The sequence below is a fragment of the Microtus oregoni genome, unplaced genomic scaffold (assembly GCF_018167655.1).
Source record: "Microtus oregoni isolate MIOR12 unplaced genomic scaffold, Mior012 000032F_ref0000030, whole genome shotgun sequence".
NCBI lineage: Eukaryota > Metazoa > Chordata > Mammalia > Rodentia > Cricetidae > Microtus > Microtus oregoni.
In genome coordinates, this window is record NW_024543091.1 from 24,394,877 (window position 1) to 24,408,730 (window position 13,854).

General features: G+C 51.1%; 1 protein-coding gene across 1 annotated transcript; it reads right to left on the reverse strand.

The window, feature by feature from the left end:
• Positions 1–221: 221 nt before the first annotated feature.
• Cln6 (CLN6 transmembrane ER protein) lies at positions 222–12,386 on the reverse strand. Its single transcript, XM_041679592.1, has 7 exons — positions 12,217–12,386; positions 7,769–7,883; positions 6,324–6,422; positions 5,884–6,072; positions 5,303–5,358; positions 3,697–3,819; positions 222–1,676 (listed from the first exon to the last, which is right to left on the reverse strand). The coding sequence occupies exons 1-7, from the start codon at positions 12,291–12,293 to the stop codon at positions 1,406–1,408; spliced, it is 930 nt and encodes a 309-aa protein (XP_041535526.1). The 5' UTR covers positions 12,294–12,386; the 3' UTR covers positions 222–1,405.
• Between the last annotated feature and the right edge of the window lie 1,468 nt (positions 12,387–13,854).

The following is a 13,854-nucleotide window of genomic DNA, read 5'->3' on the forward strand; positions in this document are numbered from 1 at the left end:
AGAATTATGAGTTTTCTAATGGTCGCAACCCACAGGTTGAGAACCACTGCTCTAGGTGGTAGGCAGATGAGGGTAGGGGTGAGAGGGTCCTCAAGGCCTACTGAGAGAAAGCCTCATACCGTATAGCTTAGGCCCCAGACCAACCAGTCTCCCTCCTTATTCCAGAACTCCCTCCTGCCTCCCCACCATACTCCCGAAGGTAAAAGAGCCACCAGCCAGGCTGAGCTCCACATCAGCCTTTATTCAGCCCTCTCATCACCCAGCATGGTCTAGCCTGTAGAAGGACCCACCCAGCACAGTCTAGCCTGTAGAAGGACCGACCCAGCATGGTCTAGCCTGTAGAAGGATCACAACAAAATAGAAGAATCTGAGGCTCAGTGTTCCCTGAGAGCAAAAGGAAAGGATGCACAGGAGGAGTGTCCCCAAGACTCCCAGCACAGGCCAGTGCTGGCTGCCAAAGGAGGTGGTGGTATCTTGTGCCATGGAGCTCTGTATCTGAGGCCTGGGAGGAGATGGGCTAGGGTGAGGCAGGAACTGCCATGCTGGGAACAAAGGTACCAGGCAGGTGGTGAGGGATTCAGGTTGAGATGCGATGTCTCGAAGACAGATTTGTCATGTCCCAGACCCTTACAACGGGTCTCGGAATCTATAAAACTAGGCTTTGAGAACTCTGCCTTCCATGTAGTTCAAAACCCAGGCCGGTTTCCAGAGTTCAGTGGCTAAGTGACCTGGAGCTGGGCCTCTGGCTGCCTGGAGACTGGGTTCTCAGCAGTATGTGAGTGGGGTCTGAGGCTGGACAAGAATGGGAGGAATGTGCCCCACTAGGCTGAGGGTGAGGACACAGTAACAGACAGAACCACTCTTCCGTGCTGAGGCTGCACTAGCAGAATCAGTAACCCCCAGTCCATGGAGCCACTTGGGGACCACAGGGCCCTCTAGAACAAGTGAGGCCCAGAGATGGAAATGCTCTGTTCAAAGAACAGAAGCTGTGGCCTAGACACTGACGTAGAAAGCTAGGGTCCAAGGGCAGGTGGCTTCAGGGCTAGCCAGCTTCTGGGTAGGTGGCAGAGTCTTCTGCTTCTACCCCGCCCAGACCTCACCTGCATGGCCACCGGAAGGCCAGCCTGGTCCTGGGAGATAGGAGTGTTCCTCAGGCACCTCTAATAGTGGTGTAATACAGGGAGGGCAGGGGCCAGGATCTTGGCCTTCATATACTTCCCCAAACTAAATTCCATCTTAAGTCCAAAGCAAAAAACAAAAAAAAGACCCTGACCAAGGCAGCTGAGTCTCTCAACAGTGCACTCTGCCAATCCCTGTGCACAGGGCACAGGGCACAGCCCGCATTCCCATGATGCACATGTGCACCCATGTACAAATATCCATGGCCTGTTGCTCCCAGGCAGCCTCAGTGCTGACTGCTGACGTGGAGCGTGTAGAAGGCCCAGGGCTCAGGGACATAGATGACACCAGGGTACTTCTTTCGGAGGACAGGGTCATTCCACAGCCAGGCAACCCACAGCGCCACCAGGGAGAGGGTGAGGGCAAAGGAATAGAAGAGGAAGAGGCCGTTGCTGTCTAGGAAGAGGCGCCTACGCTTCTGGTGGAAGACGAGAGCCAGCATGGCGAAGAAGGTGAAGATGAAGAGAATGAAGATCTGACCCTCGGTGACCAGGTACCTGGAGAAAGAGGACAGGCATGGAGGTGAGGTGGGCGCCAGAGCAACAGCATCCTGCTTGTTCTCCCTCTGGACCAAGTGCTAGGTTGTCCTCCCAGGCAATCAGAATGGCTCTCCTAGTGAGAGGACCCAATGTGCCAGGACAGTCTAAACCACAGCCTGGAGGCATCGTACTACTTTGGCTTTAAGTGGTTTAATAATACTCTACTGGACAGTCAGGCCATGGTGGCACATGTCTTTAATCCTAGCACTAGGGAGGCAGAGGCAGGCAGATGTTTGTGAGTTTGAGGCCAGCATGGTCTACATAGTGAGTTACAGGACAGCCAAGGCTACATAGACTGTTTCAAAATGATGATGATAATAATAATAATAGTAATATTAATAATAGTCAGCTGGGTGTGGTGGCTCACATGTTTATGCGGCACCCAGAAGGCAGAGGCAAGAGGGTCTCTGGTTACCACACAGCAAGTTCCAAGCCTACACACTGAGAATCAGAAGGCCCCTGGCTTTGGTTTCTAGCATTTCAGCACATAGGACACTTCCACATGACCAAAACCGGCTCTGGAGGAGCGACAGGATGTACTGAGGCGTACATGGCCTCAGTTCCCACACTTCCTGGGGCCTCATCAGCTACCTGCTTCACTTCTGGAGGCATCTGAGTTTGGGGATGCCATCCCAGTACATGGAGGCTATTGTCATTACTGTCCCCTTGGAGGCTGGGCCATCGTCATTTCAAGACAGGGTTTCTCTGAGTAAGAGTCCTAGCTGTCCTGGAACTAGTTCTTGCAGACCAGGCTGGCCTCGAACTCACAGAGATCCGCCTGCCTCTGCCTCCTGAGTGCTGGAATTAAAGGCATGCACCACTGCAGGGCATAAGGAACTCCAGCTCTGCAACCTATTGGCCTGGCACCTTGGGGACATCAAGTGACAACTTTGAAAGACAACATCAAGGCCACTTTGTCTTTTATGAGGGAAGCGTCAACAGCCTCACTTCTCAAGGTGTCCCACAAGGGCTGTGTGCATCTGTTAGCTGGGAAAGCACATTGTTCAGTGGATGGTGCACTGTTGTCACTCCACACTGTTGCACAGACATATCAAGGTAAGACTGTGACAACAAACATTCCCAGGCCAAGTCTTTCTCCCTGGTATAGATACCACTATCCCTAGTCCTATCCTCAGGGAGAACATAGGTTAGCCCTAGAGGGCCCTCTTGCAGGCTAGACAGGCCCTGGAAATGGCTAGAGCTGGCCCAAGGAGAGGGGCTTCCCATCCCAGGAGGGCTCAGTTGTTCTGGGTCCTTCCTCTAATCCCACAGCCCTTTGGGTGTAAGTGAGAGAAAGACCTGTCTCAAAGGAAGAAATGATGGGGAGATAAGGGTCTGGCTGAGGTCTGAGAGGGGAGTCTAGAGTGCGGAAGGGTCCCCGGGAGAGGCAGGGCTAGGCTGAGACTGTCTCCCTGGTCTGTCCTTGTCATCTTGTCACTGCCGTGTTCTCTCCCCACTGGATCCTAACATCTCCCGAGAGGAGGACAGGCAGGTGTGACTTCCATTTCAGAGAGGTAAACTGAGGCTCAGGAGGATTCACAAGGCATGAAGCTAGTGGTAGACACCTGACCTCAAGGTGGTGCGGACGTGCTGGGAGGTAGGGCATGGTGGATGGCCTCCTGTCTCTCACTGTCTACTTAGTGCTGAGCATCTGATTTCAGAGAAGCCGCTACAAGGTACAGGCCTCACTCAACCCAGGAGGGAGCAGAGGCCTAGGCATGGCAAGTCTTACCTGGGGTCACACTGCAGGCCTGTGATTTTTATTTTAAGATAGGATCCATGTAGACTAGCAGGCCTCAAACTCATTATGTAGCCAATGCTAACCTTTGACTCCTGATCCTCCTGCCTCCACCTCCCAAGTGCTAAGATAACAGAAGAGGGTGGTCACACCCAATGCTGTTTGTCTGTGGATCTTATCATGGTGGCTCATCCAGTGTCTGTGCCCTTTGTCCCACCCCAAGTGTCAATGTCCACTCACCAGTAGTACAGGCCACTGGGCCCCACCAGGAGCAGGGCAGGCCCTGGCATGTAGCTCTGAGTCTTGGAGGTAGTAAAACAGCCACTGAAGTACATGAAGAGGATGAGGAAGAAGGGGATGTACCTGTGACAGAGAGGCAACAGCTTTAATGGCCTGACCAGGGCGTGGCCCATCATCTTTCCACTGGTCCCTTGCATTGCCACACAGGATGTCACCTCATGGTCTATAAAACCCTTGGCACGGGCCACACACACTCCTCTACATTCAGCCTTTCCTGCCCTGGGAGTCCAGGTCGGAGGAACAGAGCCAAAAGGTGAGGCTGGTGCAAAGAAGGGACCTGGGCTCCTTGGGTTAAAGTACGAAGGTGAAGGGTGTGGGCGCCGTGGCAAACACACCGTGCCTGGTTTCCTGCTCTGAACCTGGTACCCACCCTGCCCTTCATTCCACATGGATATGAGGGGATGTGGGGTTCTGTCTTGAACCCATGTGCCTTAGATCCCAGCAGGTCGAGTACAACACTAGTCTGGAAATGGGGCACCCAGCAGGGCTGAGGTCGGAGAGAACAGAGTTCTGGGAGATCCCAAGGAGCTCTGTGGGGCCCTTCACTCACACCCAGCCAACAGTATCCACCTTATCCAAGAGTATGGCCTCTCTCCTGCCCACACAGAGGCTCCCTTTCTGCTTCCAGCACACACACACACACAGAGGCTCATGCTCTCGGGCACACACAACCCTCTTCTGTCATGTGACACCCACACTCTTCTATACTCAGCCCACTCCCTCACCCTCTCCTGAATTCCCAGGCCTGTTCCACCTCCCTCCTTCTTTCTCAGCTTCCAATGGGAAGAGGCCTGTGCAGAGGTCCCCTAGCGTCCTCCGAGCCTGAAGGATCACCTCCACAACCTCAGACAGCCCCACAGACACCAGTGTGGGGCATGTGCTGAGGGAAGCACCTCAGTCCGGATGAGGCGTCTAGGCGCGGAGCTAGCCCATCACCTCCCAGCTGACAGCTGTCCTCATCTCTTCCCTCTGGCTTCCGTTTATTCAGTGTAAGGTGATGGGTGGCAGAGAAACCCTTATTTGAGCTCTGAGTCTCTGATTCTGACCCCATATTTCTGAGACTTTCCTGAGAGTAGCAATGGGTGGTGGTGGTGAGGATTTTCCCTCCTGAGAGTTCTGAAACGGGAAACACAAATTGTGCCACCCAAACCAGGTCCTACTGGCTCTTCTCCACTTCCTATATCCCCATCTGTCTCCTGCATCCCGCTGGTAACCATCTAGTCTATATTCTAGTGTGCTTATCAAGGCTCCCTCCCAAACCCCACGCCCAGACATGGCTAAGGTGGACAAACACCTGCTTGCTGCCCTCTAGTGGCTACTGTGGAAACTTCGGGTAGGGAGGAGGCAATAGGAAGTCCCGTTTGGGCCAATAGAAAGTAACTGAGTCACCCTGACCAGGGGTCCCACTCAGAGCGCTTTCGCTGAGAAGAGAATTCCATTTTAGATGCTCCACTCAGTACAGAGGCCTGGGGGCCGGGAGCCTTGTCCAGTATCTCCTGGTGCCTGAGCCCTGGATGGCACATAGACCCATCAGCCCCTCACTCACCACATGGAATGGCCCAGGTACTCATCATAGTAGTACAGCAGCTCAAAGGAGTCAATCTGAGAAAACACAGGGGCGCAGAGTGAGGGAGCTGAGACCTGAAACCAACACCACCTCCCACACACCATTCTCATTCCCTCCCTAGGGTACCAGAGGGGCCACGGGGAGCCAGTCCCTGCTGTACCACTTTCCTTCCTTCCTTTTTGTTTTGTTTTTGAGATAGTATCACTGTACAAATTGGGCTGGTCTTGAACTTGTAGCAATCCTCTTTCTCTTTCCCTCCTGAGTCTAAGGTTTCGAACATGTGCCCACATCTAGACAGAACTGTTTCCCTTTACAGCCTAGGAACACACTCTTTTGGGTAGGCAACAGTTTCCTCAGGTAGCTGAATGCTTGTGATTCTAGCACTCCAGGAGGCAGAGGCCAGAGGATCAGGAGATCAAGGTCATCCTTGGCTACTTATAGAATTTGTGGTCAGGCTGGGCTACAGGAGACATGATGACTGGCTGGGGAGCCTCTTTAGTCTCCAAGTACAGACACCTAGTAGGGCAGCCTTGGTAGAGGGGGTGTGGGGGCAGCCTCACCAGCGTCTCTGGCTTGAGATTCTTGATGATGGGGTTCTCTCTGACGGACAGGTGGTGCTGGTACCCACTGAAGAGCAGGCGGTGGTTGACGGAGTCGCCCACCAGGTGGATGCTGGCTCCCATGATGAAGGTGATGATACTGACGTAGATTATAGACCGCGGCAGCGTGCGGGGGGACCGCTCGATGAGCTGGGGTTCAGAATGAGGTCCACGGCATGTCCCCAACTCCATTACAATGTATGAAAACCTCTGCCTCCCTTCCCTCAGAAAAGTGGGATAGAAAGTCCCTCTAGGGGTGTTCCAAGAGAACACAGGGGCTGTCGGGCTTGGCAGCAAGCACCCTAAGCCAGCTCACCAGCTCATGAAGAGTGTGTGTGCATGTGTCTGTGTGTGTGTCTGTGTCACCAGAGAGGAGGGGAAGGAGACAGGCCAGTCTGTACCTTGAGCAGAAGGAAGGGCGTGATGACATTGTAGGCCATGTGGAAGTAGTCCCCGACACTCGGCTTGTTGAGGGGAAACCACTGGAGTGGGAACACCAACTACGGAAGAGGGCATGAGCTTAACAGAAAGACCTGCAGGCGGCAGGACACCAGCCCCCCTCACAGACACTGAGCTCTTCCTGTGTTCTCTTGGAAGCCCGAGGCCCAAAGGACTGCCAGAGAGAGAAACAAAGTCCCGAAGACAGCAAATGGACTGTTTCCATTCCTATTTGATACACAGATGCCCAGGGAGTGTCTTAGGCCCTCTACATAATGGTAATGTTTTTTACTGTTTTATATTTTATTTAATCTTTTATCTTAGGACAAAACACATCTAAAATCTTTTCTAATTTGAAAAAGGTTCTTTTTCCTTTAGTCTTTTTTAAACCAAAAATATGTTATCCTATTGACATCTTTTTGATTCTGCTGAACTGGGAGAGCAGGCTGGAGCCTGCACTTTTCACCGTGTAGGTCTCTCACTTCCATGATTAGGTTTCTTTCAGGGATTTTGCTTTATTTCTCAGGCTCCCATGAATGGGACTGTCTCCCTGATTTCCCAGTCTGTCTGTAGCTGGTATGGAGGAAGGCTATGTTAGCTTTGTAACCTGTCACTCTGCTGGAAATGTTTAGCAGTTAGGTTTCTTTTGTCTTGTGACAGGGTCTTACCATGCAGCTCAAACAGGACATTATAATACATGGAAGGCTAAGTTGCCATTAACAGAAACAGCAGTGTGTATGTATTGCTCTAGAGGTTCTCAACCTTCCTAATGCCCTTCAATACAGGTCCTCGTGTTATAGTGACCCCAACCATAAAATTGTTTTCACTGGTACTTCATAACCGTAATTTTGCTGTTATGAATCGTAATGTATATATTTTTGAAGATAGAGGTTTGCCAAAGGGGTCGCAACCTCCAGGTTGAGAACCGCTGCTATAGAGATATATTCTAATGTAAAACAATCATGGTGCAGAATAGAAGGTATAAAACAAAATCTCCTTTCGGTTAGAAAAAAAAAGGAATTTCTATATACGTTTCCATAAACACAAAAAGGAGTGGAAGGGTACGCCCCAGCCCTCAGGAAATCCAACACTTCCTTATTTTGGGATTTCTACATCTTACTCTCTCTACTTGGAAGTGATTTTATTTTTGGTCAGTTACAATATGCAAATTCAGTTGGTGGCTTCACCTCCAGACTATCCCAGCGAAGGAGGGTGGCAGCTTTGTTCTACCTCAGGGGATGACTATTGGGACCCACCCAGGCTCTCTCACTGACGTGACTGACCAGTCACACAACTACAGAATGTAAGAGCCTCTGGGTTCTCCCTAAGTGATGTCCGTAAGGTCACTTGGCAAACTGAGATCACATTAAGTTCCCTCAACACTCACAGGATTCAGCCTCACACTTACCATGGCAATGGGGCGGCCAAAGTCCAGAACCCAGTTCTGCAGTGTGAAGTAGAACCAGAGGTCAAAGTGGAAGGGAGCCGTGTGGTCTGTCTCCTCAGCCTTCCCAGAGCCATGCCTGGCGGGAACAAGACCAGACTCAGCCCTCTCTCTTCCCCCTTTGCCATCAACCCAAGGGAAAGACAAAGAGGTCTAGGCACTTGAAGGCAGGACATACATGTCATCAAGGGAAAGGAAACCCGGAGTCTGTTCAAGAGGACAGTGGATTTCGGTGTCCTAACGACCCTGTGACTCAGGAAGAAACTGACCCATGGGTAAAGTAACCGTGAAGCTTCCATTATAAAATCATGGGGAAATAAAACAAAGCAAACCATGAAAGATGAATGAAAATTATCAAGCATGATGATGGAGAGCTGCAGACCACCTTCTCAAAGCACCCACCATCCCCCGGGAACCATGAGTAGCTATCTGCGTGTGTGAGCTCATTTATTTATTTGTTATGTATTCATAACATCCATATCCACTCGCTTGATTCCTTTCATTCTTACAGAAACTCAGATCTGAATGTTACCCTCATTTTGTAAGTGGGTGGAAGAGCATCCAACAGCCTAAGTTTCTTGCCCCAGGACTGGAGTCTAAATAAATTAGGCCTGAATTTATTTATTTATGTTTTTGCGACTCAGGGTTTCCCTGTGTAGCCCTGGCTGTCCTAGAACTTGCTATGTAGACCGGGTTAGCCTCAAACTCAGAGATCTGCCTGCCTCTGCTCCCTGAGTGATGGGATTAAAGGCTTGTGTCACCACGGTTGGCTCAGGGTTTGTATTTTAAACTGCATTCCACAGTTATCCATGGTGACTGGTCCATGACAGCATCCCTCCACATTGTCTCCCCAACTGTGTAGAGGTACCTGGGCTGCTATTACTGAATATTACTTTCCTTACCAGTCCACACGAGAGCCTGAGAAAGAAATCAGCAGGTACATTGTGGTGTAAGAAACACGGGGGGAGAGGGACCACCAAACAACACATCTCCAGAGCCCGACCCTCTCACAAAGCAATTGGTCCCTTAAGTTCAAGGGCATCGCCACTTACTATCGGAGGGCGTCTCTGAGAAAGCCTTTCCCAACGCACACTAGGCCCTATAGGGAGCAAGCATTTCCTCACTAACTCAGGCCAGTCACGGCAGCATGGGGCTGGGGTTGTGTTCTTCCATCTAGGCCCTCAGGAGGGGAGAGTTTAAAAGAAAAAAAACTAAATAGCCTGGCTGTGGTGGTATATAACTTTAATCCCAGCACTGGGGCTGGAGGCAGGACAGCAGTGGGGAGGCAGTGGGATGGGGAGCCAGTTGAATCTCTGAGTTTGAAGCCAGCCTGGTCAAAAGAGTGAGTTCCAGGACAGCCAGGGTTACACAGAGAAACCCTATCACAAAAAATAATAAATAAATAAATAAATTAAATTCAAATAGCTATTTATTTGTGTGTATGTGTGAGCATGCACACATGCCATGCCATGCATGTGGAGGTTAAAAGACTGTGTTTTTTTTAAAAAAAAAAAAAAAAGAAAGAAAGAAAAGAAAAAAAAAAGACTGTTTCAAGGCTGCTCTCTTTCTACCATGTGGGTCCTGGGATCAAACTCAGGTCTTCAGGCTTAGTGGGTACCTTAACCCACAGAGTAATATCAACAGCCCAAAAGAGGAGAGCAGTAAGGTTCCCCAAACTCTCCAACCTCCTCCTTAGAGTCTGAGTCCTCTTACAGCATGTTCCCACCCAGAGACAAGACACTACTAACTTCTGAGATGATGGGGGAGCCTCATTATCCTCTGTGTGTGGCCAGACCAGGATTGAGGTGACACAGATCCCAACCTCCAGAGTTGTCACCTCTGTCCCTGGCTCAGGCTGACTAAAAACCATCACCATGGCCTGTTTCATATCCCTCCCCTGCGGGCACAGATGAGCTGAGCAGCGTCAGGAAGGCGGTCCTCTGTCAGTGCTGACTTTCATAAACTGCTGGGATCCTCATTAGTGTAGCCTAGCTTAGCAGGGCAAATGGGGAGAACAGGTAGCCAGGGAAGATACCAGCTTGGGAATCAAGGCTGATAGACATGGATTTTCAGGATCCCTGCTCTGTTCTGCAGGTGTGTGTGTGTGTGTGTGTGTGTTGTGTATGTGTGCTTTTCCTCACCCTAATAAAAGCCTTCCCTCACAGCAAAAACTAAACAAGATTAGTTAACATCTAAACGGTTTTCTTCTGTTGGGGCTCTGGCAGTGACGGTAGATCATACAGGGTAAGGGGATCTCCCCTCAACACCCAAGCTCCTGTCCCAAGGATGAGTGATCTCAAGCTTGTCCCAAGTTCCTGATTCCAGACTTACCAGGCTAAGCCCCCCAGGCTACGCTAGTCCTAGGTCCCCATGAGAAGCAACAGTGGGCAGAACCGAGGACAGTAGGGAAAGCTCAATGCCGGGTAAGCTGGAACAAGCCCAGCCTTGGCTCCACAGCTTCCTGTTTCCCACATGGGGAAACTGACACCATGACAGCAGGGAAGCCAGTATCACCCAGCAGCATCTGCAACCCTGGATGGCAGGAAAGAGGGCTCGTCTGGAGAAGTAAACAGAACTGTGACGGGGGAATAGAAAGAGACCCACTCTGGGTTTGACTCTGGGCTGTTTGTAAAAGACGATGAAATACCAGACGTGACGAGACTGAGACATTGGATGAGAAATGAGGAAATGCAGACAAACAATAGCAAGGAGGAAAAGAAAGCTAACCAAGAGCCAGATGTGGTGGTGCAGACCATTAATCCCAGCACTCAGGAGGCAGAGGCAGGTGGATCTCTGTGAGTTCCAGGACAGCCTGGTCTATAGAGTGAGTTCCAGATCAGCCAAGGCTACATAATAAAGACCCTATCTCAAAACAACAGAAAACAAAAGACAACTTAAATATTGTGAATGCTGTATACTGACTTCCAAGGTTTAGATTAATCCAGGGATAACATGCAGCAAACAGCTGTGACAGCCCCAAATGTGGAGGATCATTTTGATCTCCTTAGTGCGGCAGGCAACAAAGGGCATACTAGAGGTGCTTACGAAATGCCTGCGGAACTTGTGGACTGTTTCTGGTCCGTAAAACAGTCTGAGCCTCAATCTGATCAGGCTCCTTAGCCTGCTCTGGGCTAATTTTCTCATCAGACGAGATGATGAAGTAATATTTAGAGGAATAAATGGACCATCAAGTGACGTGTTGCTCAACAACGAGCCTACAGACAAGCCTGTCCCAGTGCAAACATGATAGATACACAAACTAAGATGGCTACTGTGTTACTAAGCCAAGGAAATCATATAGGATGACCACCAGGGAGAAATATTACCAGGCACGAGACTTCACCGGCTCTGAAAATTGGCTTCCAGGTCAAAAAGCAAAGAGTCCCCACACTCTTCAGGATCAATGCAAGAGAAACCTCAGCCAAGCCTTGGAAACTTCTCCCACCATCCCTAATCACACCAGGAACTTCCTAAAATGCACGTGGAGCACGTGCGTGCGCAAAACCCTTCATGGCTCTTTGGTACCTGTGGGACGGGGTAGACGTTTTTTAATGGGTCATTTAGTCTGAGGTAAGTAAGGGGCCTACTGCTCAAGAAATGAGCAGCCTCCCTTCAGGACTGTTCTCATCCAGATTCTGTACCTCCTCTAGGGCCTTTTCGTCCAACTCTGGGGCACTCAGGGAGCTTCGAAGTCAGTCCAGCCCCGTCATTTTCTCTTACAGCGGTGACTTGCCCAGCACCAGCACACTCCCTAGCCTTTCCTCACATTCCTCCACTGGCTGCCGTGTCCAGTTTCTACGGTGCTGGGGATTGAACCCAGAGCTTCCTGCATAGTATAAGACACTACCGACTAACCTGCCTCTACCTCCTGCGTGTGGGATTAAAGACATAGCCACCATGCCCGGCCTAACATGCCTTAAGTATTCTCTGCAGAGACCTGTACTGCTCAACTCCTCCAGAAAGCCCTCCAAGATTGGCTGTCACCTGCGAGGGCTCCGACTTTCATGACAAGTGCTTAATCAACACGGGTGGCAAGCGGGAATGCTTATGATCTGATCAGTAGAGCGGGTGGAGGGAGGCAGACTGGAGGGAAATATCCAAGGGCGGGTTTTGACTGGCTCTGCCCCGCCCAGCTGGATAAACCCCAAACACGGGGAGCAAGCCACGGCCCGCTGTCCCCGGTTATCGGCTCACTTTCCTGGGCCCCCGAGCCTCCTGACTCAGAGAGTAAGAGCAGAGTCAACAATCTGCCCAGATCTGGAGGCTTCCGCAAACTTGGAAGTGGCGCGGGGGCTTAGTAGAGCGAGCCGGGGTGACCTCGGAGCAGCTGGTCCCTGCGGTTCCCCTGACCTGGTGAGGTCTCTCAAACTCTGGGGCCCCGCGCCGCCTTCCCGTCCCCGTTTCGCGCGCACCTGGCCTGCACAAACGTGGCGCCGGGGCCGCCCGCGGCTCCCGGGAGCTGTCGCCTCCGCGCCGCCGCCGCCTCCATGGTCGCCCCGCTCGGCAACGCCGTCCGGGAGGAGAGAAGACTGCGCGGGCGGCACGGGACCCCGGGGCGGGGAGGAGCAGGAGGAGGGAGGAGGGAGGCGGGAAGAAAGAGCAGGGAGAGGGACTGGAAGACGGTGGAGGATGGGGAGGGACTTAGGCAGGGAAGGAGGAGGAGGCTGGTGAGGGACTGTGGCGCGGGAGGGAGGGAGGAACTCGACACTGAAAGAGGGAGGAGAGAGGAAGGAGGCGGGAGGACGCAGGGGGAGGGCGATCTCCACATGAGAAGGAGGGGCCTAACCTATGTCCTAGCAGTCTCTTGGGTCTGAGCTGGATCTGGTTAGACGGGTTGGCCAATGAGCATCAGGGGTCTACTTGTCTCTGTTTTCCTGCCATAGGTAACATATGTGCCCCCATACTCCTGGCTTTTCAAGTGAAGTCTGGGAATCCAAACTCATGATCCCCATGCCTTACTGACTGAATTGTGTGCCCAGCTCCTGGCCCGTTTATATCAGTGTCTCTCCATTCTGAGGGCCCTTTTTTTAAAAAAAATTTTTCTTGGAGGGGTTTTATTGAATTTGTTCTTCCTTGCTTTGGTCAGACCTTCACGACTGATCAACCACAGGAAGCTGAGACTGTGCCTCAAGGTCATTCTTCCTCAGTACAGACCCCATACCTAGGTTGTTGTTAGGGCAACTCTACTGGATGGCACATTTGTTTCAATGCATTCTCTTAGTTTTCCTTTAACTTATTTCCTTACTATCCTTAAAAAAAAAGGGTCTTGTGTAAATCAGAGTAGTCTCAAACTTACTATGTAGCTAAGGATGACCTTAAACTTTTGATGTTCTTGTCTCCACCCCCTGAATACTATTCACTTTGCTCAATTTCAAGACTCTCTCCATTCCCAACCCTCCTTCAGCGATTTTGTGTGTATGCGGGGCGGAGGGAGGGATATCTTTTAACTTGCCCATGTCATAACCAGGACAGGTGATGTCCTGGTTTGTGAGCGAAGAAAACCAACAATCCTGGGCTGAAACAACATGTTCAAGGTCAGCTGGTGGCAACACCGAAAGTGGGTCCTCGGTTTAATTCCCAGGAATCTGATCTGCAGATTGATGCCAGCATAGCCTTCCCATCCTGACCCCTCTCTCTCCCTCTCTGTGGTTTTGCAATACTGCTGGGCTGCACAGGGAGGGACTGAAGTACCCAGATGTGATTATCAATTTAAGAGCCCTTGATAGGCTTCCAGCCATCAGAGGATGAGGCCCTAGACAGGGAAGCCTGTAACCCATTTAATCCTCCAGTTTCTTTTTTTTTTCTTTTCTTTCTTTCTTTTTTTGCTTTTTCGAGACAGGGTTTCTCTGTGGTTTTGGAGCCTGTCCTGGAACTAGCTCTTGTAGACCAGGCTGGTCTCAAACTCACAGAGATCCACCTGCCTCTGCCTCCCAAGTGCTGGGATTAAAGGTGTGTGCCACCACCGCCCGGCCTCCAGTTTCTTAAATACCAACAAATCGGCATTCTGCCTGAAGGACCAGGCTCCCCACCCCACCCAGAGGAGGAGTGCA

Bases quoted from the DNA above. Each gene is read 5' to 3' on its own strand.
- Cln6 (XM_041679592.1), bottom strand. From the start codon at position 12,293: ATGGAGGCGGCGGCGGCGCGGAGGCGACAGCTCCCGGGAGCCGCGGGC. The intron at 6,423-7,768 runs GTAAGTGTGAGG...CCTCTTCCGTAG, and splicing joins TTGGCCGCCCCATTGCCATG to TTGGTGTTCCCACTCCAGTG. The intron at 3,820-5,302 runs GTGAGTGAGGGG...TCTCTGTCACAG, and splicing joins TACCTGGGCCATTCCATGTG to GTACATCCCCTTCTTCCTCA.